The 24,761-nt window shown below is 31.8% G+C and overlaps 1 protein-coding gene across 1 annotated transcript in view; it reads right to left on the bottom strand.

Moving 5' to 3' along the window:
* Positions 1–24,761, bottom strand: part of LOC134719286 (uncharacterized) — a 40,730-nt gene that overhangs the window by 5,318 nt on the left and 10,651 nt on the right. Inside the window, exons 9-11 of the mRNA XM_063582291.1 lie at positions 23,663–23,690; positions 4,385–4,759; positions 3,619–3,834 (exon numbers count right to left, since the gene is read on the bottom strand). Of these exons, the coding sequence (XP_063438361.1) occupies positions 3,619–3,834; positions 4,385–4,759; positions 23,663–23,690 (619 nt within the window). The remainder of the gene's footprint in view (positions 1–3,618; positions 3,835–4,384; positions 4,760–23,662; positions 23,691–24,761) is intronic.

Below are 24,761 nucleotides of genomic sequence, written 5' to 3' on the forward strand. Positions count from 1 at the left end.
TTGTGTTTTCTATTTCATCTGCTAGTTCTGAATACACAGAGTCTTTTCGTAGAGCTTTGAGAAATTCAAGATATCCATTTTCACTTCCATGCAAAAGTATGTCCATTAATTTCCTGTTCTTTTGTATTTGTGCGGAACAAGCATTTATCATTTGACTATCAGCTATAGTCAACACATCATGTGCTATCAGATGATCGACTATTGTCTCATGCTGTATGCTGTAAATGATATTTATTAGTTCTTTTGTAGACGAACTTTATACATCGGAACATTCCAATTTGACAACCCTACAAATGTTTTACAATTTCTAATTATTGCCAAGTCTACTTTCATATTATGATTAAACTAGCAATACATACATAAGAGAAATCAAGCGTTATTTTTGTCCATCAGCCTTTTCAACTGATTTTATAGTTTGTTCTTATGCTGTACTGTCATACCACTGTCCCAGGTTAGGGGAGGGTTGGGATCCCGCTAACATGTTAAACCCCGCCACATTATTTATGTATGTGCCTGTCCCAAGTCAAGAGCATGTAAACTGTTTGTTTATGTGTTACATATTTCTTTTTCGTTCAGTTTTTTTAAATAGATAAGACCGTTAGTTTTCTTCGTTTGAATTGTTTTACATTGTCTTGTCGGTGCCTTTTATAGCTCACTATGCGGTATGGGCTTTGCTCATTGTTAAAGGCCGTACGGTGACCTATAGTTGTTTATATCTGTGTCATTTTGGTCTTTTGTGGATAGTTGTCTCATTGGCAATCATACCACATCTCATTTTTTATATTATACTGCATTTGGTAAACTAATTGACCAAACACTGCATGTATTTTTTTGGAAGTAACGCTTTCGATGGAAATGCATTCCGAAATATAAAATTGATAATGGAAACGGGGAATGTGTTAAAGAAACAAATGAACAGATAACAGCAATAATAAATCTATTTGAATTCAACATATGCATGTGGTCAAATTGAGAATGGAAATGGAGAATGTGTCAAAGAGATAACAACCCGACCAAATAAAAAAAACAACAGCAGAAGGTCACCAACAGGTATTCAATGTAGCGAGAAATTCCCGCACCCGGAGGCGTCCTTCAGCTGGCCCCAAAACAAATATATACTAGTTCAGTGATAATGAACGCCATACTAATTTCCAAATTGTACACAAGAAACTAAAATTTAAATAATACAAGACTAACAAAGGCCAGAGGCTCCTGACTTGGGACAGGCACAAAAATGCGGCGGGGTTAAACATGTTTGTGAGATCTCAACCCTCCCCCTATACCTCTAACCAATGTAGAAAAGTAAAAGCATAACAATACGCACATTAAAATTCAGTTCAAGAGAAGTCCGAGTCTGATGTCAGAAGATGTAACCAAAGAAAATAAACAAAATGACAATAATACATAAATAACAACAGACTACTAGCAGTTAACTGACATGCCAGCTCCAGACTTCAATTAAACTGACTGAAAGATTATGATTTCATCATATGAACACCAGGCACAATCCTTCCCGTAAGGGGTTTAGTATCATACCACCATAACATATATGAGAAGAACAAAACCCGTGTCATGCCAACAACTCTTTTTAGAATTAATGTGTTTAGTTCCGACGCAAAGACCTTATCAGTGACTCAATATTAATATGCAATCTTTAATGACTTGACAACAGTATCGTAATTATATCCCTTCTTAATAAGTCTATTCAAAGGTTTTGTAAGTTTATGAAGTGAATACTGACACCTTTGTGCTTTATAAAGAATATTTCCATGAAAAATTGGATGTGAAATACCTGAACGTATAAGAAGTCTGCATGTTGAGCTATATTTACGAATGATGTCTTTATACCGATGATAACATTTAGTAAATGATTTGACTAGTTTGTGATATCGAAAACCCTGGTGTAATAATTTTTTAGTAATACATAAATTTCTCTCGTTGAAATCTAAAACATTGTTACATACACGAGCGAATCGTACAAGTTGAGATATATAAACACCGTAAGATGGTGACAATGGAACGTCACCATCTAAAAACAGATAATTAACGATAGGAAATGAAAAATCATCCCTTTTATCATAAATTTTAGTATTCAGCTTTCCGTTAGTGATATAGATATCAAGATCGAGGAAAGGACAGTGGTCATTGTTAATATTAGCTTTATTTAAATTACACTGGAAACGTGATTGCCTTATCTCTTAAAATTTGAAACGATATGATTCACTGTGAAATGAATTGGGCATCTGCATAAAAGCAAAGTTATGTGTCAAGCATTTGGTGGTCGGGACATGATATTATGACTAAGTATGCTTAAAAAAACATATTGAATCTATTTTGTATTCGTTTTGTTTTGTGACCAGACATCAGCAATACAAATAAACCTCTGGTAACGAAACCAATATGTCTTATAATCCGTGATATTATTATTCGATTTCTTCTTAATAAAATTAGGAGGCATTATTCGGACAACGTGTACGTGCGATAGCTGACATGATCAATAGTTCAGGAGGCAAAATCAAATAAAGCCAATTTGCGAAAAAAGAAATTCAGTCTTCAACTAATTGTTATTAAATATTCCTAACAAAACAAGATGATGTAAATGAAAAATTGTGTTGTATTTATATGGAACAGAATACATCATTTATATGCATCAGAATACATAATTTATTTGGATCAGAATACATAATTTATATGGATCAGAATACATAATTTATATGGATCAGAATACATAATTTATATGCATCAGAATACATAATTTACCCTTGATGCCCGAACACTATGACTGTGTTGACTAAACATTGTGCATTACGCAAGATTAACCCAGAACGGTCGAACACCATCATTGTATAACTTTTATTCGGGGCAAAACACACATTTAATCGAGGACGTCCGAACACTATCATTGTATAACCTCTTTTCAGGGCACAATACATAATTAACACAGAACGGCCGAACACCCTCATTGTGTAACCTTTATTCGGGGCAAAACACACAATCAAACTAGGACGGCCGAACACTATCATTGTATAACCTCTATTCGGGGGAAAACACACAAATAAACTAGGACGGCCGAACACTATCATTGTATAACCTCTATTCGGGGGAAAACACACAATTAAACTAGGACGGCCGAACACTATCATTGTATAACCTCTATTCGGGGGAAAACACACAATTAAACTAGGACGGCCGAACACTATCATTGTATAACCTCTATTCGGGGGAAAACAAACACTTAAACTAGGACGGCCGAACACTATCATTGTGTAAACTATATCCGGCCAAATACACAATTATAGTAGGATGACCGAACACCATTATTGTGTAACCCCTATTCGGGGCAAAACTCACAATTAACACAAAACGACCGAACAATGTCATTGTGTAACCTCTAGTCGGGGCAAACACACACAATTAAAGTAGGATGGCCAAACAAATTAGCGTGTTACCTATACATAGGATTAAACATTATTACGTTCATATTTGTAAAAATGTGCTTAACCTTATTGCCGAATTTGACCATGACATAATAATGATATAATTCAGTGCATTTACCAAACCAGAGTTTATTTTAAATTTTGTGTTTGTATTTTCATCTATAACACAATCCGGTCTCACCTTTATTTTCTATGTTTTCAGTTTGTACTATAGCTGCACTTGAGCCTTCTTCCTGTCCATTACTTTTCAGTTCATTCGCTAGATCTGTGTATCCACTTGTTCGGAGTGCATCAATAAACACAGTATAGGTAGGTTCTTCCCTATGAATGACGTCATGAAGCAAGGCTTTATTCTGATCATCTTGTCTAACGTGTTGTTCTATGCTGCGTCTGTCATCTGATGATAATACCAAATGCGTCATCATATAATCTTAAATCTGACTGGTATGATTCTCGCTGAAAGTTGAAACATACAAAAAATGTATCAGCACGAAAACATCTTTCATCAATATATACTATATTACCGATACGTAAATCTGTATTTGGCTTTTACGTGATTTCTTTATTCAAAAGACTTTGGTTTATTTTTATTATTGTTCATGTGTTTATGTACCTACATGACCTAGTGTTCATTGATATGGCAACAACCTTATATATTTTCGAAATATACGAGCTTGTCGCTGTTCTGCATTAATAATAGTGCATTATGATCATTGAATGTTGACCACGAACTAGGAATCCAGTGCCCGTTGAACAACTGTCATGCAAACATCGACTTAAACAATAGTTCATTATCCTTTTTTGTTATAATGGCATCACTTTTAATGAAAATATAGGTTTGCCAGAAGGAACATTTCATCTTTTATAAGTACTTTTTGTAATCTCCTTTCTTCATACTTTACCCATAAATAAGTATCTCCGAAATGATTATTGCAGAACGTATATACCTGTCAATTCCTCCTCTAATCTCACTACCACTGCCTCCTCCAATTCTGCTTCCACTTCCTCATCTAATTTTCTTTTCACTTGTTCCTCTAATTCTTCTTCATATGTTAAGTAGGATAAAACGCGAGATAATCTAAGACGATGGAGGGCTTTCTCTAAAACTTCATAGGTAGCTTCTGGAAGTCTCCTCCATTTGTTAAGGACCTCCTCTGTTTGGCTACGAAGATTGGTCACATGATTGCTTTCAATCTGTTGCATCTGAACAACAGAAAGTCCAAGCTCTATTCCAAGCTGGAATGTTTTGTTACCAATATGATCAGGTAATTGTTGTATATTGGAATCTGATGGTTTAAGTTTCAACTTGTCTATTGGTTGATCTAAAATACATAAATTGAATAGGATAATTAGCCACTAGTATTCCTAATACAGCTTATACGTAAAATGAGCTAATACATGAATATGTATTTATGTAAAATCTTTAAATTAATAAATTGTAGTTGATACCATTGGTAACAAGACCCCTATTAAACATTTGAGTAGCTAATAATAAATTATATTTTCTCTCGACGAATGTCGTCATCATTATCTGTAATTTCTGACCAAATATTATCATGATATGTGTGCAAGACCTTAAATGCATCACACTATGTGTTTATGACAATTATGACATACTTTGTGTAGGATCAGAAAATCAAAATACAGGTTGTGTTGTACCATAATTGTATCAGACTTTTTATGAAGGACCATACACTCCTCAAACTATGTGTAGGACCCTTATGTCATCATACTGTTTGTGTAGAATCTTAATGTCATAATGATATTCGTGAAGGACCCTAAGGACATCATACTATTTGTGTAAGACCCTAATGGCATCATACTAGTTTAACTGGACCATTATGCTATCATTCTATTCGTTAAGGACCCTAGTGTCGTCATACTTTTTTTTAAGGACCCTAATGTCATCATACTATTTGTGATTGACCCTACTATCAACATACTATTTGTGTAAGACCCTTATGTCATCATACTATTTGTGTTGGAACGTAATGTCCTATAATGTCTGTGTAGAACCCTTATGTTAACATACTATTTATGCTGGAACATAAAGTCATGTTGTGCTAATATTTGTATAGTGCTTTCATGTCTTCATACTATTTTTGTAGGACCCCAAAGTTATCAAAATAGTCCTGAGACTTCTTATCCATTGTCAATGCTTTTTTAAATATTATACTATGTGTAAGATCTTTATTGTTATTGTAAGCGTGTGAAAACTTAGTATCGTACTTATATTTGTCTAGGACTCTAGTGTCATTATATTTTTTGTAAAGGACTTTTGATGCCTGCAATAGTATTGGTGCAGGACCTGTGTGTCATCTTAGTATTTGTAAAGGACCATCACTAGTACCCGAATTTAACTTGATCGGACAAAAACGTGTTAACGCTGTTTAAATGAAATTAATCGTCATTTGATAAAGATTGACAAAAATTAAGAATCATTTTTAATTTATTTCAATGTATATCAAATCATTTCAATGCCAGTCAAATAGCTTCGCTTGCAGTCGTTCAATTTAAATCAAGTTGGTGGTAAGTTACGTCAAACAAATAGGCCACGCCCCCGTTAAACTATTTCAAACTGGTATCTATTCGTTTTAAACCGTGTTGCGACCCGAGCTTTTAACAGGTAAATCACTCAAGAAAAACAACATCGATGTATCTTTCGTTTATTTGTTTCAAACTTTATCGACTTAAAATTATATATATAAATGCGTGTATTCTTATTAAAGTAATATACTTCACAGTTTAAACAAATGAATGATCAATACACGTAACATATAAGGAATGTAAATAAAAAAATTATAAAATATTGATGCAAGGTTTAAAAAAATCAAAACTTATGCATCTGTTAAAAATAAAATAGTTAGATGTTTAACATATTTTTGATTTGCACAAATGCAGTAGATCTTTATCTCACATATTCGTTTCAAAACTCGCTGAGTGCTATGAAAACTTGTGACATGTAAGTAACGTATGGTCCATTGCAATGTCTTACGAAACTTTAGGTATTCCTGTATATTTCCTTTTCTCATTTTATGTCTTACTATAGTGTACTCGTTAATTAAATATAGACACGGAAATTAAAGTAACTTACAAAAATTATTTATTTTTCACATAGTTTAAATCGATGTATCTTATAGTTTCGGTCAACAACAAATATTCCCTAGCTGCATATTGATATATGAAATAGCTTGTAATAAAAACAATGATGTGTTAAATAATAAAATTAATGAACATAATGTTGACATTTGTTGAGTCTTGCACACAACATTGTAAATGAAGGAACAGCTCAATAAACTTTTAAAACTGTGTCAAATTGTAATATCGGTCACTGACGCGAAACGGGCGTTAATTGTGGAAAAGTACACACTACGAAAATTGTGAATTGTGGTTCCGATCTGTAAAGGGATTATGGTCGGAACATGTGAACACTTTCAATCCAGGTGTTCTCATCGAGGTCCGCGTTCGTGATTCAATTCAATACACAATATGAAGTCCGATATGGCCGACCGTGCAAGGGCTGTATAGCCAGTCAAAAAGTCGTTAAAAACTTCCATTTGTTGTTGTCCGATATGGTAAAAAAAATAAATTTAAACTCTACGATGTCCGAGTGAATAAATATAGAATTTAGAAAATAAAACACTTTTACGATTCTTCAAACACAATACAAATACTATCATTTTCGCTGATGAATAATTATTACTAAGATTTGTATACTATTCAATTTGGCAACAGTATACCTTGCAATATATATGTTCCTGATTTGATTTATTCCTCGAGAAAATAAATTTATTTATTCACTTAAATCAATAATTGATCAACTTGAACTTTGAAAAAGTTACAATTATATACCTTTTCACATCCTTTAATTTAAGGTAATTTAATCCAAAAAACTAAATAGAATTAATTGTATTATTTAATTTAGATTCTTTATTTCTTATAAAACCAAGTTAACGGTAAAAAGAAAGATATTTTTACATATAATATTAACATACAGATTTTGCGTATGACAATTTGAACAACTTGGAACGAGCAACAAGAATGAGCGATTTGTGATCAGACTTGAGAACATACTTTTATTTATAAATGATTCAAATTAATTTACACAAAATTTTCAAAACACAATATTTTTTTAAATAAATAAAGTGCCCAATTTCGAAACATTTACTCTGCTTACATAGTTAGGTTTAAGAATGGTCTTCTACTTTCTGTTAGAGTTGTGCAGTTTAGAATATAGTGAAATATATCAACCAATCTCCTGAGAGTTACAAAGTACATAGTACCTTTCCTGTCTCATAATTCTACGCCATCTACCGGTTTCTATAGGTAACCGATGATTTTCAGTTCTAAACCTTCATAACGTTATCTTATCTTTATAACGTAATACGTCTAAATATTCTTCAAATTCAAAGTTTTCTTTAAACAGTTTTAAACATAATACTTTTGGAGAATATTCCATTTCTGATTTCCAAGTCTGCCGAAAATGATAAAACAATCTGTTTAATAGTTCGGATTAAAACTATAGTTACTCTGATTTAACCAAATATTTTAAAATCCATATTTTTTCAAGATATTTTTTATACAAATCAACCAATCGAAAGTATATATCTTTATTACCAAAGTCTATATAAACTATAGGTATACAATTATATTAACAGCAATAATACATATAATACATACATAAACACAGACTATGTGACAGCAGAAGGTGTTGTAGAATAAACAAACATTATTTTAACATTTCGGATCTAAGCTCAAAAGATCTAAATGTAAATTTACCTAAATTACACAATTCTTTTACATTTTTAGTACTCATCAGTTTAATAAATTTGTACATCGACGGTTTTTTCCAATAAAATGGCTTCATATAAATTGTTCTAAAACCTTGAAAACGTGGACATTTGAGGATGAAATGAAACTCCTCTATATCATTTTTACAAAAAGTACATATTCTATTATTTCTTGCTATACCATAAAATCTTCCACTTTCTATAGCTAAGTAAATCCACCATCTACGTTGAGTTTATAAATATATCTATATAGTTTACTACCAGAACTGTTTACAATGTTAGACCAAAAAATATACCACACGGTGTTCCACATATACTGACATAGGATAAGCGCCTAGCTCTCCATAAACCATAAAGCTAGGGTTGATTTTTTTCAAGTTTAACTTTCTAATGCATCAATAAAACTAAATCTCCAAATTTCACAGCCAAATAGCAATACATAGTCTTACAATCTTATCAGAAAGATCGTACTGACATTTAAGTACTGGTAGATTAACTAAAATATTTGCTTCGTTTTTTTTATTAATCAATCGATAAATTGAAGATCTGAATGGAATAAAAACATAAATAAAGAAAATATTTGTTTAACGCCATTATCTTTGACTATCCTACAGGTATACTAGCCAGGAGACTGTACAATGGCGGATCCAGGTTTTGTTCTGTAGATAAGAACTCCCGTTTGTTTGACGAAATTATTTTTCGATTGGGACATATGGTTTGAATCCCCAGTGACCAGTGGTTGTCGTTTTTGTATATATTTTTCTATAAGTGTTGTACATCAATCAGGCCGATAGTTTTCTTGTTTGAATTGTTTGAATTCATATTTGTAATTTTGGGAAATGATATAAACGTTTATGCGGTTAGGTTTTTGCTCGTTGTTGAAGGCTGTACGGTGATCTAATTCATTGGCAAGTACACCACATCTTCTTACATGTATTCGTTAAATCATGTAGATCTTCATCAAGCCTAAATAAATAAATGATTTTGAAAATGTACTTATTGTAACTATACAACTTTTAATTCCAAATAATTATGTTTATCTAACATATATACACCAATTCTAAATTGGTTTAAAAACAGACACATTATTATTGTCACATGAATATGTAATAGTGTGTTTTTATGTAAAAAAAATCTGTGAATATCTACCACCACTGTTACGGCCTTAAGAGATCAGCTGTTCATGCGAGCTTTGAATAAACAAATCCAAACCAAAACAAGTACATAAAATGCATATTTTTAATCACAATCTTAATATAGAAACACTTAAATTGTGATACACATTTTTATGAATAATTCAATTTTATTAAATCTTTGTCAATCAGGCATGTACAGCAGCATCAAGGGATTGTAAATAAACAATTCCTAATATACAATTCCTTGGCAGTATGACTTTGTATTCTTCTATATTGTGACCTTATTTGAACTAAAAGAAAAAGAAGAAGAAGAAGTCTGGAATTATCGCTATCTGTTCGACGGTCTAAAGATTATAGTGTATTATCCATCTAGGTGTTCTCGTTGAGGTCTGCGTTCTAAATCTAAAGCATTTCATTGGTCAGTAGATTTGCAATCTTTCAATCCAAGATGTTCTCAATGTAGTCCGCGTTCATGTTTTAATAGGATAAACTATATTGTAAGTTTTCGATCCGAGTTAACAAAGTAGATTTTTTTTATCCGAAAAAGACGGATTTTCTACATGTTCTACACTAAATTTGTACAACGATTGAATATTGCTAAATGCATCAAATTGTCCAGGTCTAGATCGAAATTGCTTTGCTTCGTCGAAAGTACGAATATAGAAAAATCACAGATTTATATTAAAACTAGAACGTTCAAGAACAGTTAAAGAAATGATCACAATTTTTTTATTGTTAGTTATTTTGTACAAATATAACTATAATGCGAACCCGAAGTTGTAATAAAATTAACGGTACCAATTTTCTTGCACCAGATGTGCATTTCGACAAAACATCTCTTCAAAATAGCACGTGAAATCTCAACTAAGCGTGAATTCTTTGGAAAAGCGACGGAATACCTATTGTCAATTTCAAGTTATGTTTCGACGTCATTGTAATATATGTAACTGGACGTTAAAATTCAATCCTTAATTTCGTCTTCGTCAAATTGTGCTGTTGGTTTCATTTTATTATCATTACATACTAGTATACATGAATACACCCCAAGTTATTCCCATGTAAGTAAATTTTATAGAGAAATTTAAGTCGTATTAGTTCGATAATGCTTCAAAATAAATATAAACTGAGGATACATGTATAACTGCCATATTCCGAATTCCCGACATTCATTTATGTAAATAAAGAAAAGATAACTATGATCGGTATCTGTGTGAATCTACGGCTCAATCAAGCTTCATACAGAGTATGAATTTTCTTGAATATGATTGCCAATGGAATAAACCATGCAGGAGATTAAACTAGCCCAATTAATTTGTGTGTGAACTATAACAACTGAAATCGTAATTATGCTGTAGTGTACGCTGGTGGTTTCTGTAATATGAAGGCGTATGGCAACCATTCTACCATACTTAGTTCAAAATTTTAAAGTACACCACAACCCTTTTCTTTGTCCATAATACGCTCAGGAACATACATCTTACTATTGTGCATGGATTGGTAGTAAATGCAACTTTTTAACTGTAGTCCATTTGATATCAAAGTATCATACTACTACTGAGGCTATCGTGCAATACCCCCACTCCGCATTCATAATAGTTTAAACATACATAGTTTAAATTTTAGATCCTTCCTTTATGGTTTAGTTCAACCTGCAACACATTTTATTTGATGTTATCAATGGTAAACATGTAAAATGAAACAATAACTTACTGTAATACTAATATATAAATATGTTGTATGGTCATACAAACCGAAATCACTACTAGACTAGGTGTTGACACGCTCAAATTAACAAAATTGTGTTTCAAAAACCAATGCACAAAATTTATATCATAGGATTTAGTTAAACATTTAAACCAGTTCAAGGAATGTATTACTTGACAAGAACAATTAAAATGTAGGACAAATTCGGCTTACAACACGAACTTTGTTCAAATAATAGTACCAAACATGTGACAAAATGACGGGTATGTGACAGAAGTATCGCAATCACTGATGGATTGGTGGATAGCTACTGTTTGTTCAACGTTCAGTGACAAGTATATCATGTGCATATTACAATACCAAATTAAACTAACTTGAGCAGACGACAAAAGCGAAATTGTGACAAATTTTATTTCCTAGTCTTATTTAGGAAGTCAAACATGTGTATGGAAAGTAAATTTTACTATTTTTTATTGAACAAGATAAGAAGATTACTATTATTTATTGAACAAAACAAGAAGTTCAAAACCGGTAAAAGAAATTGAACCCGGTGAATGACACTCCTTATTGCTGAATTTGGGTTTGGCTGACCTTTATTTCTATTACGTTTTAAAACAATTATTCAAATCAAATATACAATTATTTTACTACTTTTTTTTTTTTGGGGGGGGGGGGGGGGGGGGGAGTCATTGACCCTAAGCCTATAGTATTTTGAAGCAACTTTTGAAGTATTCAAATAAAATGAAATGTCTTATATTTTTTACAAATACAAGGAAAAAGCAAGTCTGTCCAAAAAGGATTGATATTTCAGAAAAATGTATAGTGTGTTCTTTGTAAACGTAAACCAGAATGCATATAGTTGTCTATTATAACAGTCACAAACCATGGCTAGAAATAAAAATTAGCAGTTTAACATCCATGCAATAATATTTTGTCGACAGTGATCGAGATAATTTTATCAGATAATTCAAATTATCGGACACTTAATTTTTTCAGAACATTTTATTGTTAATATCCGAGCCATAAAATACATGTATTATATCTGGCATAGTCCCAGATTATATTCTCTGGTAATATGCATCCTTCATTTAAAGTCTTGTTTTTCTTAAACACTTTACATCGTATATCAGGGGCACTGCCGAAAATAATCTTTCAAAAAGCAAATTCAAGTTGTAACCTTTAGAACTTGTATGTCTGAAAATTTGCTCACATGACAAGAAATTTTACAATAAACATTGGTCACGCACGATAGATTCTGATGTAAGACATGTGCCGTTACAATAGCCAGTTTGCACGCATCAGCGCACACATGTTTGTCGAATAGGCCAGTTGAATGGAGGAAAGTTACCGAAAACCACGCCTACCTTTAACTAATATCCAATCAAACGCCTTTAACATAAACATAAATAATACATGGGTAAAATTACAGAGATTTTGTTGCGTATTCAATATTTGAAAAAAATTAAACTCTTTATAATTCAAACTTAAAATTATAGAATATGCTCGTAATGCATTTTCGCAATTTACAATACATTTGATGTTATACATAATTTCACCTACCTAGTGAGGAAAAATTACAAATAACAATTGCAAATTACAACCAGGTTCAGTATTTCATATATGCGCAGGTCCTGAGGCAGAAAATCGAATTATTCATTCACTTATATGATCTTCAAAAATAACGATTGCGGGATGATGGACAGGAAGACTTCAAACGTAAGAGTGTCAACTATAGCTGTCAGTAACTTAAGTACTCTTAGCTAGTGTTTTTTTGTTGTTCTGGTAAGGGAAGACATCGAAAGTTCAATGAAGGATACAAAACTGAATTCACATTGGTTTTTTACTGACCTCCACACACCCCCCTCTTAACTTAATTCGGTAAAAATTGATTGACCAATAGGGATATATGTAAAATCGATTTTAGATTAACAAAAATTGCAGCAAAGTTGATCCCCCCCCCCCCAAACTATTTGATTTAAGTTTGTTTTTATCCTACATCGATCTGTTGATGTCATCCCTAAACAAGTGAATCTTTCATTGTTGAAGACCCTTTAGGGAATATAAAGATGAACAGGAATATAAACGCTGACCATTAATTATTTGTATTTTTGTTAAGCATTGACTTTGTGTGCGATTACTGGTTCCGTATACGTTTACTTCATATTCCTTTATTTTCTATAAAAGCGTCTGTCTTGACAGTTAGTTGACATTACGCCACGAGTTATCGTTCCTGACGTTATCGAATAACGTTCACACATACAAGCCAATGCAGCAGGTTCTGCAATCACAAAGTGATTAAATAATAAACAAAAATATTTTTGGAAACTATTTAAGAAATAATTCCTTCGTGTCATGCTCTATGCTCATTTTAACATGGGTGGCATTATATTTGTTTATATTTTACACTGAGCGTAAGCGAGGTGTAAAATGTGGTCAAATATAATGTCTACCCATGTTAAAATGAGCATGGAGCATGACATGAAGGAATTATTTCGATTCTAACATGACAAATGCAATATATTTATAGGTCAAAGCGTACGAAAATACCGTAAGACTGTTTTGCTGTTCCCGTTTCCTCCGAGAGGAGTCTGTTTATTGCATTTCATATTTGAAAAGTTTAAAAACTACGAGCAAGGTAAATATATGTTGTTTGATAAAAATATATAATAAAAGTTTATGTTAGCTGCTTGAATGTAAATATTTTAATGGATATCGATGGAAATAATGTTAATAAAAAAGTACGTGCGCATGTGTCAAACATATTTTTTGTGCTCATTAGAACACGGCTTTGTTAACAAAGCGTAATAAGGACGTCATATTTGAATTGACATGTTTATGGTAACTTTTTCTAGATGCAGAGTGTCGAAAGTTTTTATGCAATACGTAACGGTTAACTTTTTGACATAGGTTGCTTTGTCGTGTTTCAGCAATTCTTCTGCTAATTTTTAACCTTTAAAAATGAATTACTATATACTTTTAATTTATATTCTGCTTTTTTTTAATATTTAAGCATCTGCACGATTTATCTATATGTTCTTATGCAAAACAGACTGAGTTTTATCACTTTATTTCATTCTTAGTTTATTTTGCAATAAATACTTTTCATGATGCATGCCGTATCCCCATGAATTATTTTTTTTTAAAATAGAAATCTTATATGTATCTATCGAAACTTAGGATGATGCATAAAAAAACGGGAATCCGTACAACTATTAATTCGTGTTAAAATGGTCGTCAAAATCACCGCTCGGGCAAAATGGAAAAAGGAAATTTATTTGGATGAGAATACGGATAGAATAAGGCGAAAAAGTACAATACAAGCAGACTTTGAAACTCAAACAGAAAATAGTTTGTTAGTATGGAAATTCAATGTAAAAGAGTGGTTTAACTTGGTTATTTTGCTGAATAACATTCTATGTGTTCCAAATGTAAACAGTCTCATAAATCCGTTATAGTTTCGGAAACATTTTAAAAATAAAGTGCTAGCTAGACCAAGTCTATACACAGGACAAACATTTACATCGGAATCAGGCCTGAGAAGGTTACCGTAGGCTGAAAATACAAAGCAACTTTATTCGGAAAATTAAAAAAAAAAAAAATCAGGTCCCGTTAGAGTCTGATTAAAGCCAGTCCCAAGTATCCACTTGCGTCTATAAACGCAAGCTAATAGTTGGGACTGGCTTTAGTCACTAAGTAAGACTGGTTCCGTTACAAAACAAATCTGGAAATTTACAAGCAAACGACTGACGTATTAGTATTCAAATAGCAGAAAGAGACTGAAATAGCTAGATCTTGAAATCATTTAGATTTTCTATTCGTGTTAATTTCCGCTTGCATGGGAACTCGCTGGTAGTGTAGTTTTTTTTGTGTGCGATTTGAGTTGGAAATGATGAACATGTACAAGTTCGGAGACAAAACGACTGAGAGAGCATTAACATAGTTGCCTTTTTAGGCCATGAGGGGCATATTGCTCATAATATACCCTCATTTTCTAGTGTCAGTCCAAATTTTTCTCAAACATCTTCCCGGATCGGCTCTATTACAAAACCTACATAGTATTGTATTCAAGTTAGTGTTAACTTGTTCTCGTCCTGAACATGCAGGAAATATTTGCCACTGGACGTTAAGCAACCAACAATCAATCCTACAATTTACACCCGTCACTTGAAACTTTAGTTGTTAACATTTAAATCATTGCCTCTAATTTTTTCAAAGAAATCGACAAATTTTACGAACGTTTAGACAAAAAGAAATATATACGTTACCGCTTGCTAATTATGGAAATGGGGTTACATGAGACTTTATTTATAAAAAGTAGAAGTACTAATAAAATAAAATATATATATATATATATATATATGTAACATGTTATTTGTACACCAGTCTGTTGTTAGAATGATGAATAGAGATATGGGATATGCAATTTATAAGATAGCTACTGTTGGACATTTAACTACATCAAAACCAAATACACCAAGCAAATTGTGACTAATGCTAATTGGACGAGTAGCTTTTTAATTCTAATTTGCATGTAGTCAGTTTACTAAACGACGGTTCCCTAAAAAGGAAAGTATAATTATCACAGTAACATTTCAGTCTCCTAGTACATATTTGTTTAAGTCCTAATACTTTTGTTCTTCTGGAGAAAATTTCAACCATAATGAAATAAGGAGGTGCGGTAAAATTGACAATTAATCAACTTTCTACCAAATACAAAATGACGGAAATGTTAGCTTGCTTACATTGGTACTTCATTTTATATCTCAAAACTACCATTCCATTATATGAACTGCATATTCAAAAATATGTTTTGTCACCAATATCCTAAAAGAGCACGTATCTTCATACTGTTTCACCCGTGTCCGTTCTAACGTCAATCGCGCACTTGGTGTATACATATAGGGTTTATACGGCTTATTATTAAAAGGAATGAGTACTGTCTTTTTGCTTCAGGTTTAAATTATGTACCTGGTGTTACTAAAGTGTACTCATATTAAAGGTGCGCATATCGTCTTGATTTCCTTTATTTTTTGTTCATGACAGGTTGCTGGATTAGACGTTTTGATAAAATATAAAAGGCACGCAGACTCCTACATGTGGAATTTCAAACTGGACCTTTTACATTTCGCATTTGCAGTTTGGTTTACTTAAAGAATGCATGTATGATCTCATGATTTGTTTCGTAAATAATTTTCCACAAATGACACTGTTGAACTTTGTGAAATTTTGCATACAATTTGCAATGTTTGCCCGACTTGCTGAGCTTGTATTGTATCGTCCCGAACATGCATGCACTATTTGCCACTGACCGTAAAACGGGTGCGTCTAAACACTGATAAGGAGTCCTTAGTGCACTAAGGACTTATTAAATGCCACTAAGGACTAGATGGGGTGCTGTTACATGTAATTTCTTTTCATATTATGGAAGAGAATGATATTTAATGTATAAATTTCAATTTTTGTATAAAAAAAATCTTAGATGAATAAGATATTCAACATTATTCAGACACGTGCCCTATTTCTTTGATGTGCCGAAAATCAATGAACCGTTTGACACGTGTCAAATCACATTACTGATTACACGGGAATCATGCTATTTGTTGTGTTTAAAGGACAAGATTGGTAAAGTTGGATACTTTTAAAAAATGAATTGTTGTTGAAATACTATTAATTTGTTTTTTTCAGAATGAAGAAGTATTTTATTCTCAAGTGTATTTTGTAATTATTTCTTGAAACTAATAAATTTGTCTCCAGAACAATATATTATATCTAATGAAGGTTTTTTAGTTTGATGTTCATATTAATAAATGACAGAATACGGGCGACGACGGACATGCGTTCGCACAGGTATGGAGCCGAAACACATTATTTTGTTTCTTGTGGTGCACTTTTCAAAATTTATTTTCTTATATGGAGATGTTATACAATGTATTACTGGACAACACGTAATCAATAAGATAATAAACTTTTTACTACATGCAACCACCCTTGTGCGTTTGCTATGGTACTTTTTCAAAGTTTTATCTGTTTTTTTAATTTACATATGAAGAAGTTTGAGCAATGTATTTCAGGACAAAAATAAATCATCTGATAAAAAAAAATTACTACATGTAACCAAACTTATTTAATGCCAGCTACAAGTAAACAGACGGATTTGAACAGAAATTATTTTTTTTGTGCGTATGCTATAGTGGTTCATTTTCAAAATTTATTATCATATGAAGAACACGTTTGAGCAATATATTTCTGGACAAATACGACTTCAATACGATAAAAAAAATTTGCAACCAATATAAAAAATGATGTGGTAGGATTGGTGGGAGATATCCGTTTGCGCCACAAAAATGCGTCCTTTTGCGCCACAACTTTTTTTCTCAAATGTTACGTTTGCGCCACATGTTTTAAAATTAGATGGTATGATTTGCGCCAAAAATAAAACATACGATTGTGCCAGTTAAAAGAAATATTACTTCCCTACCCCTTTATTCGGACTTGGGTCCGGCATTGTAGCATGTTTTTATTACTTCTGCTGCATGGGTACTTCCAAATTTAAAGTATGTAGTAGCTTTTAACTTCTATTCATTGTCCAAAAACCGGGTTGGTGATGAGACAACTATTCACAAGAGACAAAATGACACAGAAATTAATAACTGTAAGTTACCCATACGGCCTTCAACAGTGAGTAATTTTTACAAAGCACTCTCTCTTTCTATCAACATTATATCTTTAACTTTAAATTGACAAATGCAGGAAATTATTCGTAAATAATGTACTAAACACTGTGGAACATTCATAATAGAAAGTGGACAAATAAAAATCATTATTTATAGGGTGGGTTTTTTTTCGGAATTGACTCATGTTTTAGTGAAGCCATTTGTAACGCATCTTTGTCGGAATTAAAATAAAAACAAAAAAGTTATAAATATATATATATTCATTTTGTCTTCATGTCTCTCACATAAACATTTTACCAAGCTGATTACACTCTTACTTATTAGTAAGGCGCACATCAACATTAAAACCTATGGCAAATAACTATGTCGGGAAATAAATGAAACAAAAGCAAAATTATTTGTCCTTTTAATAATTTTAACTTTTAAATAAGAACAACACATTTTATTAAAATAATCAAGTATTAATCTTTTCGATACAATTGTTTATTGCTTAGATTAAAGAATATATGATTGTTTAATCAGTTGTTTTATTATTTGGCACGTGTCAATCGGTTCATTGATTTTCGGTATATCAAAGAAAAATGGGCACGTGCCTAGAAAATGTTGAATATCTTTTTTATTTATGATTGTTTTTCTATAAAATTTGAAATTTATGCATTAAATATCAATCTTTAACATAATATGTAAAATATAACACGTATAACAGTACTCTTTCTAGTCCTTAGTGGCATTGTATAGTCCTTAGTGCACTAAGGAGTCCTTAGCAGTGTTTAGACGTACCGCCGTAAAACAACCATCAAAAACCGAGCAATTATAAAACTTTTTACTGAATTATATTTTTAAAGTACTCTATTTCTGCATGGATGAAGCAACGACACCACCGTTGCCTTAAATGATGGAGTAAAAAACTCAGTAATTCAAATGAATCACACGTGAAATTTTTCATGTTATTTTCACTTGAACTTTGCAAAAATATGAAGGTATTTTTAATGATTTCAATTAAATTTTAGAAAAAAGATATTATTTTAACAATGTAATTTTTAAAAATTACGTGCATTTTACGTGTACCAAACTCCGGTGATTTATGCATGAACTATTATCATAAGATTCACGTGGAACCAACCAGTATAATCAAGTTTAAAGTATTTCAAATGACAATTAACACTTAGACTATAGCCATACAGTAGGATAGTAAATGAACAAAAGACTAGTAAATCAGAAACATGCATGGATCACGCAAAAACATGCAGGGGCGACACTAAAGTAATGGGAGTTTGCTTCTTGCAAGAAATTAAGCATCACATATTTTTCTTTCATCTTATTGTTAGCTTTCTTAAATAAATATTTACATATTATAGGCTATATTTTTTATTATTTCTTTTTTGTTCAATTTCAGTTTAAAATTCTTTTTTTTTTTACCATATTGGACTTCTCATTGTGTATTGAATTGAAACACGAACGCGGACCTCGATGAGAACACCTGGATTGAAGAAAGTTTGCAAATGTTCCGACCAATGAAATTCGTTTTACTATGTAACGCGAACTTCGACGAAAGCACCTAGATGAAATATTGTGTATTGAATTGAAAAATGAACGCGGACCTCGATGAGAACACCTGGATTGAAAGTTTGCAAACGTTCCGACCAATGACATTCATTTTGATATGTAACGCGAACTTCAACGAAAGCACCTCGATAAATGATTTTTTTGTACGACAATTCGTTTTTAGTTTGGACATTACCGCTAAAATATAGTTAATACAAATTATATCAGAGCAGCAGCAGTGTATATAAAGTGCGAATCCAGCTAGTTCATTTTAACTGTTATATGCGGGTATGTCTATTGTAGAATAAAGGATCATGGGAAAACTGTATTTGTTTACGTTTTGAAAATATCAAGTTAAGTGATTTGAAGATAAGTTTTAACATATTTTCATTGTGATATGTCTTTATAATATACAAACATAGCATTAAAGTTCAAATAAGTGTTATAAAAGCATCATTATATAGCATATCGATTATTTTAACTATAGATGCGATGAATTATCACTGTTAGTGCAGTCATTATTAATGTAGAATTTCATTTTCATTGTGATATGTCTTTATAATATACAAACATAGCATTAAAGTTCAAATAAGTGTTATAAAAGCATCATAATATAGCATATCGATTATTGAAAGCGATCCATTTTAACTATAGATGCGATGAATTATCACGGTTAGTGCAGTCATTATTAATGTAGAATTTTCAAAGATGCGAGGAATTTTTATTGTAGAATTATGTGATAAATGCACTTGCAACAAACGAAAAAACTTAGTTGATGACTTTAGGATTTATGAAAAATGTATTTTCAAATTGAAATACAAACTCATCATTCATTCTTCATCAAATATATAGCTTTTCAAACTTGTAACAAAAGCGATTCTCAAAATGAAAAATTCTAGATCCGCGAATGGATACTACCGCAGAGGTAAAACCATACACATTTGGGTTATTGTACACGAAATGCATGCTACAATTCATTTTTGTTGATTTTAGACCCTTTGGAACTCTTTGTGGGCTATTTCAGCAACTAGACAAAATTTCCCCAAACTAGATACACGGTTAGAGTCAGCATGTAAACGAATCCCAAATATCTATATTAAAGGACTTTTGTCTATAAATTTGGACCCCCCAAAATTGAAAAAGGGACCAAAAATATAAAAAATGCATGCATCGGATACATTTGTTATTGAAGGCATGACTGTAACAATAGGACTAATATACAAAAATATCTTATTCTGGGGGTCTCATTGGGGGTTCTGATCCCGGATCCCGCTTACTGTTTTGGCAGATTCCCGTATTCCGCTTATTGTTTTGTCAGATTCCCGTATCCCGTTTATGCTATGCAGTTCTCATTTTTTGTACTAGTAATCATCCGTGTCCCGGTAGACTTCATTTCTCGTTTTTCACGACACAATCATTTGACTTTCACCTGTCACGCTTGCAAAAAAATCGGCAATCCGGCGTCACGCTTATACCCAAATGCGACCCACTATTTTACTCTATTCTGACTCATATTAAGCCCATTATAAATATATTAAAAAAGTAGCGTGGATTTTTTTATCCCGTCTCATTTCGTTTTTGAGCCATATATAGATGTCGTATGTGACAATGAGACAACTCTCCATCCGAGTCACAATTTATAAAAGTAAACCATTATACGTCAAAATACGGTCTTCAACATGGAGTCTTGGCTCACACCGAACAGCAAGTTATAAAGGGCTCCAGTGTAAAACCTTTTAAACGGGAAAACAAAGGTTCAATCTATATCAAGATGTACGTAATTAGTGGTGAAGTGTCATGGAAATGGATAAAAAAAGTAAGGATAAAGATCCCTATACGCTTTATAAGAAACTAAATGGAATATATTTGAAATAAATGTTATTTCTATTGAATATATTAGAGTGTTTTAAAACCAAACTTTCCTCTGTAAGTTAAATTTTATCAAATCTTTCTCTTACTTTATCTATTGTATGAGCAAGTCGGCTAAATTAAGGCTTTACAGCTAATTTCCTAATGCATGAAAAGCAAAACTTTGGTTGGCTTGCTTGCTTTGTTTGTTTAATTGTTTATACAAACTTTGTAAATAAGATTGACATTTTTAAACAATATGAATAAGCATAGTTTAACGTATTTTTAATATTTGAATTACATTGGGTGTTATCATAATGATTATCCAATAAAAGAAAAGCAAGCAAGTCAACTAAACATTTGCTCTACATGCTTACAGAAATGAATTGTAATAGATAACAAAAATAAAATTATACAGTGAAAATGCACCGCATATACAATACTAATGATTCGCTCCACAGTGAAAATGAAAGAATAGTATCATTATTCGACAGTAAACATGACTAGCATTACGAAATCATCATAGTGGAATTTAGTTAAATATGAAGAAACTGAAAGACAAAACAAATTCTTCGTTATACAACTTTATTAATTGTATTAAAATGAATATTTTTTACTGCAACAACATCTCACCTGTTAGTTATAAAGCACCTGCATGATCTGTTCGTGAAAAGTCATAAATATTCATCTATTTTGGTATATATATTTAATAGCTGGATGGCTTTAGGCGCGATAAAACCCCGCTGCATCTCTTACTTTGTTTTATTAGTATTATGTATTTCTGAACATATACATTTTAACTAATTTTCTTCATTTTCTTCAAAAATAAAAAAAGTTCGTCTGTTTATTTATCATTCTACATTAGACATTTATGGCATATACAGTAAATATGATATTTTAGGATCCGCACTTTACATACACTGAACAGTGCATAATTGTTTATTTTAATAATGTTTATGTTGATTTCAATTTGGTATGTAGACTTATATAATATGCCCTAAACGTAAATAAAATGCATTAGACATAAGAGAATGTCGACTTAGAGCAAGTCAAGGTCGTAAAACTTAAATCAACCAACCCATCGTTATCGCAGACTAAAATTCATCTCATATATACCGAATATGTTTTTATTTATAGCAAGACTTTTTTACGTCACGGTGAATGACAGCACAATAATCCCTTTACAGGATCGGAACCACAATTCACAATAACGGTAATGTGCTGCTTGTCCGCAACTAACGCCCGTTTCGCGTCAGTGACCGATATTACAATTTGACACAGTTTAAAAGTTTTTTGAGCTGTTCCTTTATTTGCAATGTTGTGCAAGACTTAACTGTTTATTAAATTCAACAAATGTTAACATTATGTTCATTCATTTTATTATTTAACACAACATTGTTTTTATTACAAGCTATTTCATATATCAATATACAGCTAGGGAATATTTGTTGTTGACCGAAACTATAAGATACATCGATTTAAACTATGTGAAAAATAAATAATTTTTGTAAGATACTTTAATTTCCGTGTCTATATTTAATTAACGAGTACACTATAGTAAGACATAAAATGAGAAAAGGAAATATACAGGAATACCTAAAGTTTGTAAGTCATTCCAATGGACCATACGTTACTTACATTCACAAGTTTTCATAGCACTCAGCAAGTTTTGAAACGAATATGTGAGATACAGATCTACTGCATTCGGGCAAATTAAAAATATGTTAAACATCTAACTATTTTATTTTTAACAGATTCACAAGTTTTGAATTTTTTAAACCGTGCACCAATATTTTATTGTTTTTATTTAAATTCCTTATATGTTACGTGTATTGATCATTCATTTGTTTAACTTGTGAAGTATATTACTTTAATAAGAATACACGCATTTATATATATAAGTCGATAAAGTTTGAAACAAATAAACTAAAGATTCATCGATGTTGTTTTGCTTGAGGGATTTACCTGTTAAAAGCTCGGGTCGCAACACGGTTTAAAACGAATTGATACCAGTTTGAAATAGTTTAACGGGGGCGTGGCCTATTTGTTTGACGTAACTTACCGCCAACTTGAATTAAATTGAACGACCGCAAGCGAAGCTATTTGACTGGCATTAAAATGATTTGATATGCATTGAAATAAATTAAAAATGATTTTTAATTTTTGTCAATCTTTATCAAATGACGATTAATTTCATTTAAACAGCGTTAACACGTTTTTGTCCGATCAAGTTAAATTCGGGTTACTAGTGCATACGTTCTAATACTGGTGCAGAACCCGATGTTGATCTTACTATTTGTAAAGGACCATACTTTCCACATAACATTTGTTCAACCCTGTAATGCCATCACACTATTTGCGGAGGATCTTTATGACATCATACTATTGGTTTATAACCTCAATTTCATTAAAATAGATAACGTCTTTATTGACATGATATTCAATATTTTCAGAGGATGAATTTTTCAACAACAAAATGACATGAAACAAATGAAGTTGTAAACTTTGCTTCAAAAAACATCGCTTACCAAACTCTTTTTGAACCTCTCTTGAAATCTGAAATATCAAATGTGAAACAACAATTACACATAAATTGCTATAACATAATAACGTATACCATTAATTATCAACGAATTATATTTCATTCCACAACAATCTATATTGTAACCAATAATTATCAATAATGGAGGAATATTGAGCCTAAAATCACAAACTTGAGTGAACTGGCATAACATTAAAAGAGGACCGAAAGATACCAGAGGGACAGTCAAACTCATAAATCGAAAATTAACTGATAAAGACATGGCTAAAAAAGAAAAAGACAAACAGACAAACAATAGCACACATGACACAACATAGAACACGAAAGAATAAACAACACGAACCCCATAAACAAATAGTGGTGATCTCAGGTGCTCCGGTAGGGTAAGCAGATCCTGCTTCACATGTGGCACCAGTCGTGTTACTTATGTGATAACAAATCATACTGTGGTAGGTCACATTAAATTATAAATGTAAACTTTAAAGACCCCTTGGTGACCTTCGGCTGTTGTCTGTTCTATGGTCGGGATGTTGTCCCTTTAACACATTCCTTATTTACATTCTCTTTATTCAAATTATATCTGAAACAAAGTACTGGCAATAACTCCTACACTTAATGTGACCCCATTAGCCTTACCGCATTAAAAAAAAAACACATTTCAGTCAATGTATTAGAAAACATTAATTGTAATATAATAAGTCAATGGGCGATTTCAACGATGTCGACAAATGCGTTATTAATATTATGCTTAATTATTTTTGCTTTCTACAACGTTTCACTGTCTATTATGGTTTTTACAATAATTGGAAACATCATCAGTCAAGGGCGATTACTCCAACAAGATGTAAATGAACAATGATGATTTGAACACTTATTTGAAGACCTTATTTTCCTGAACATGTTTTCAAGTTAAAGCTTCCCTATCCTTTTCGTTTATTTCTAAAAATAAGTGAAAACAATCATATTATAAGGACACTTAAAACCTCTAAGTGTTCAAGTGACGAATAACAAAGTTTAATTGAGAGGAATTATAAGGTTAATTTGTTAGCACCTACTGCACAGGAAGTTGTGCGATGGTACCGTAA

This window comes from Mytilus trossulus, chromosome 5 (genome assembly GCF_036588685.1).
Source record: "Mytilus trossulus isolate FHL-02 chromosome 5, PNRI_Mtr1.1.1.hap1, whole genome shotgun sequence".
NCBI classification, from domain to species: Eukaryota; Metazoa; Mollusca; class Bivalvia; order Mytilida; family Mytilidae; genus Mytilus; species Mytilus trossulus.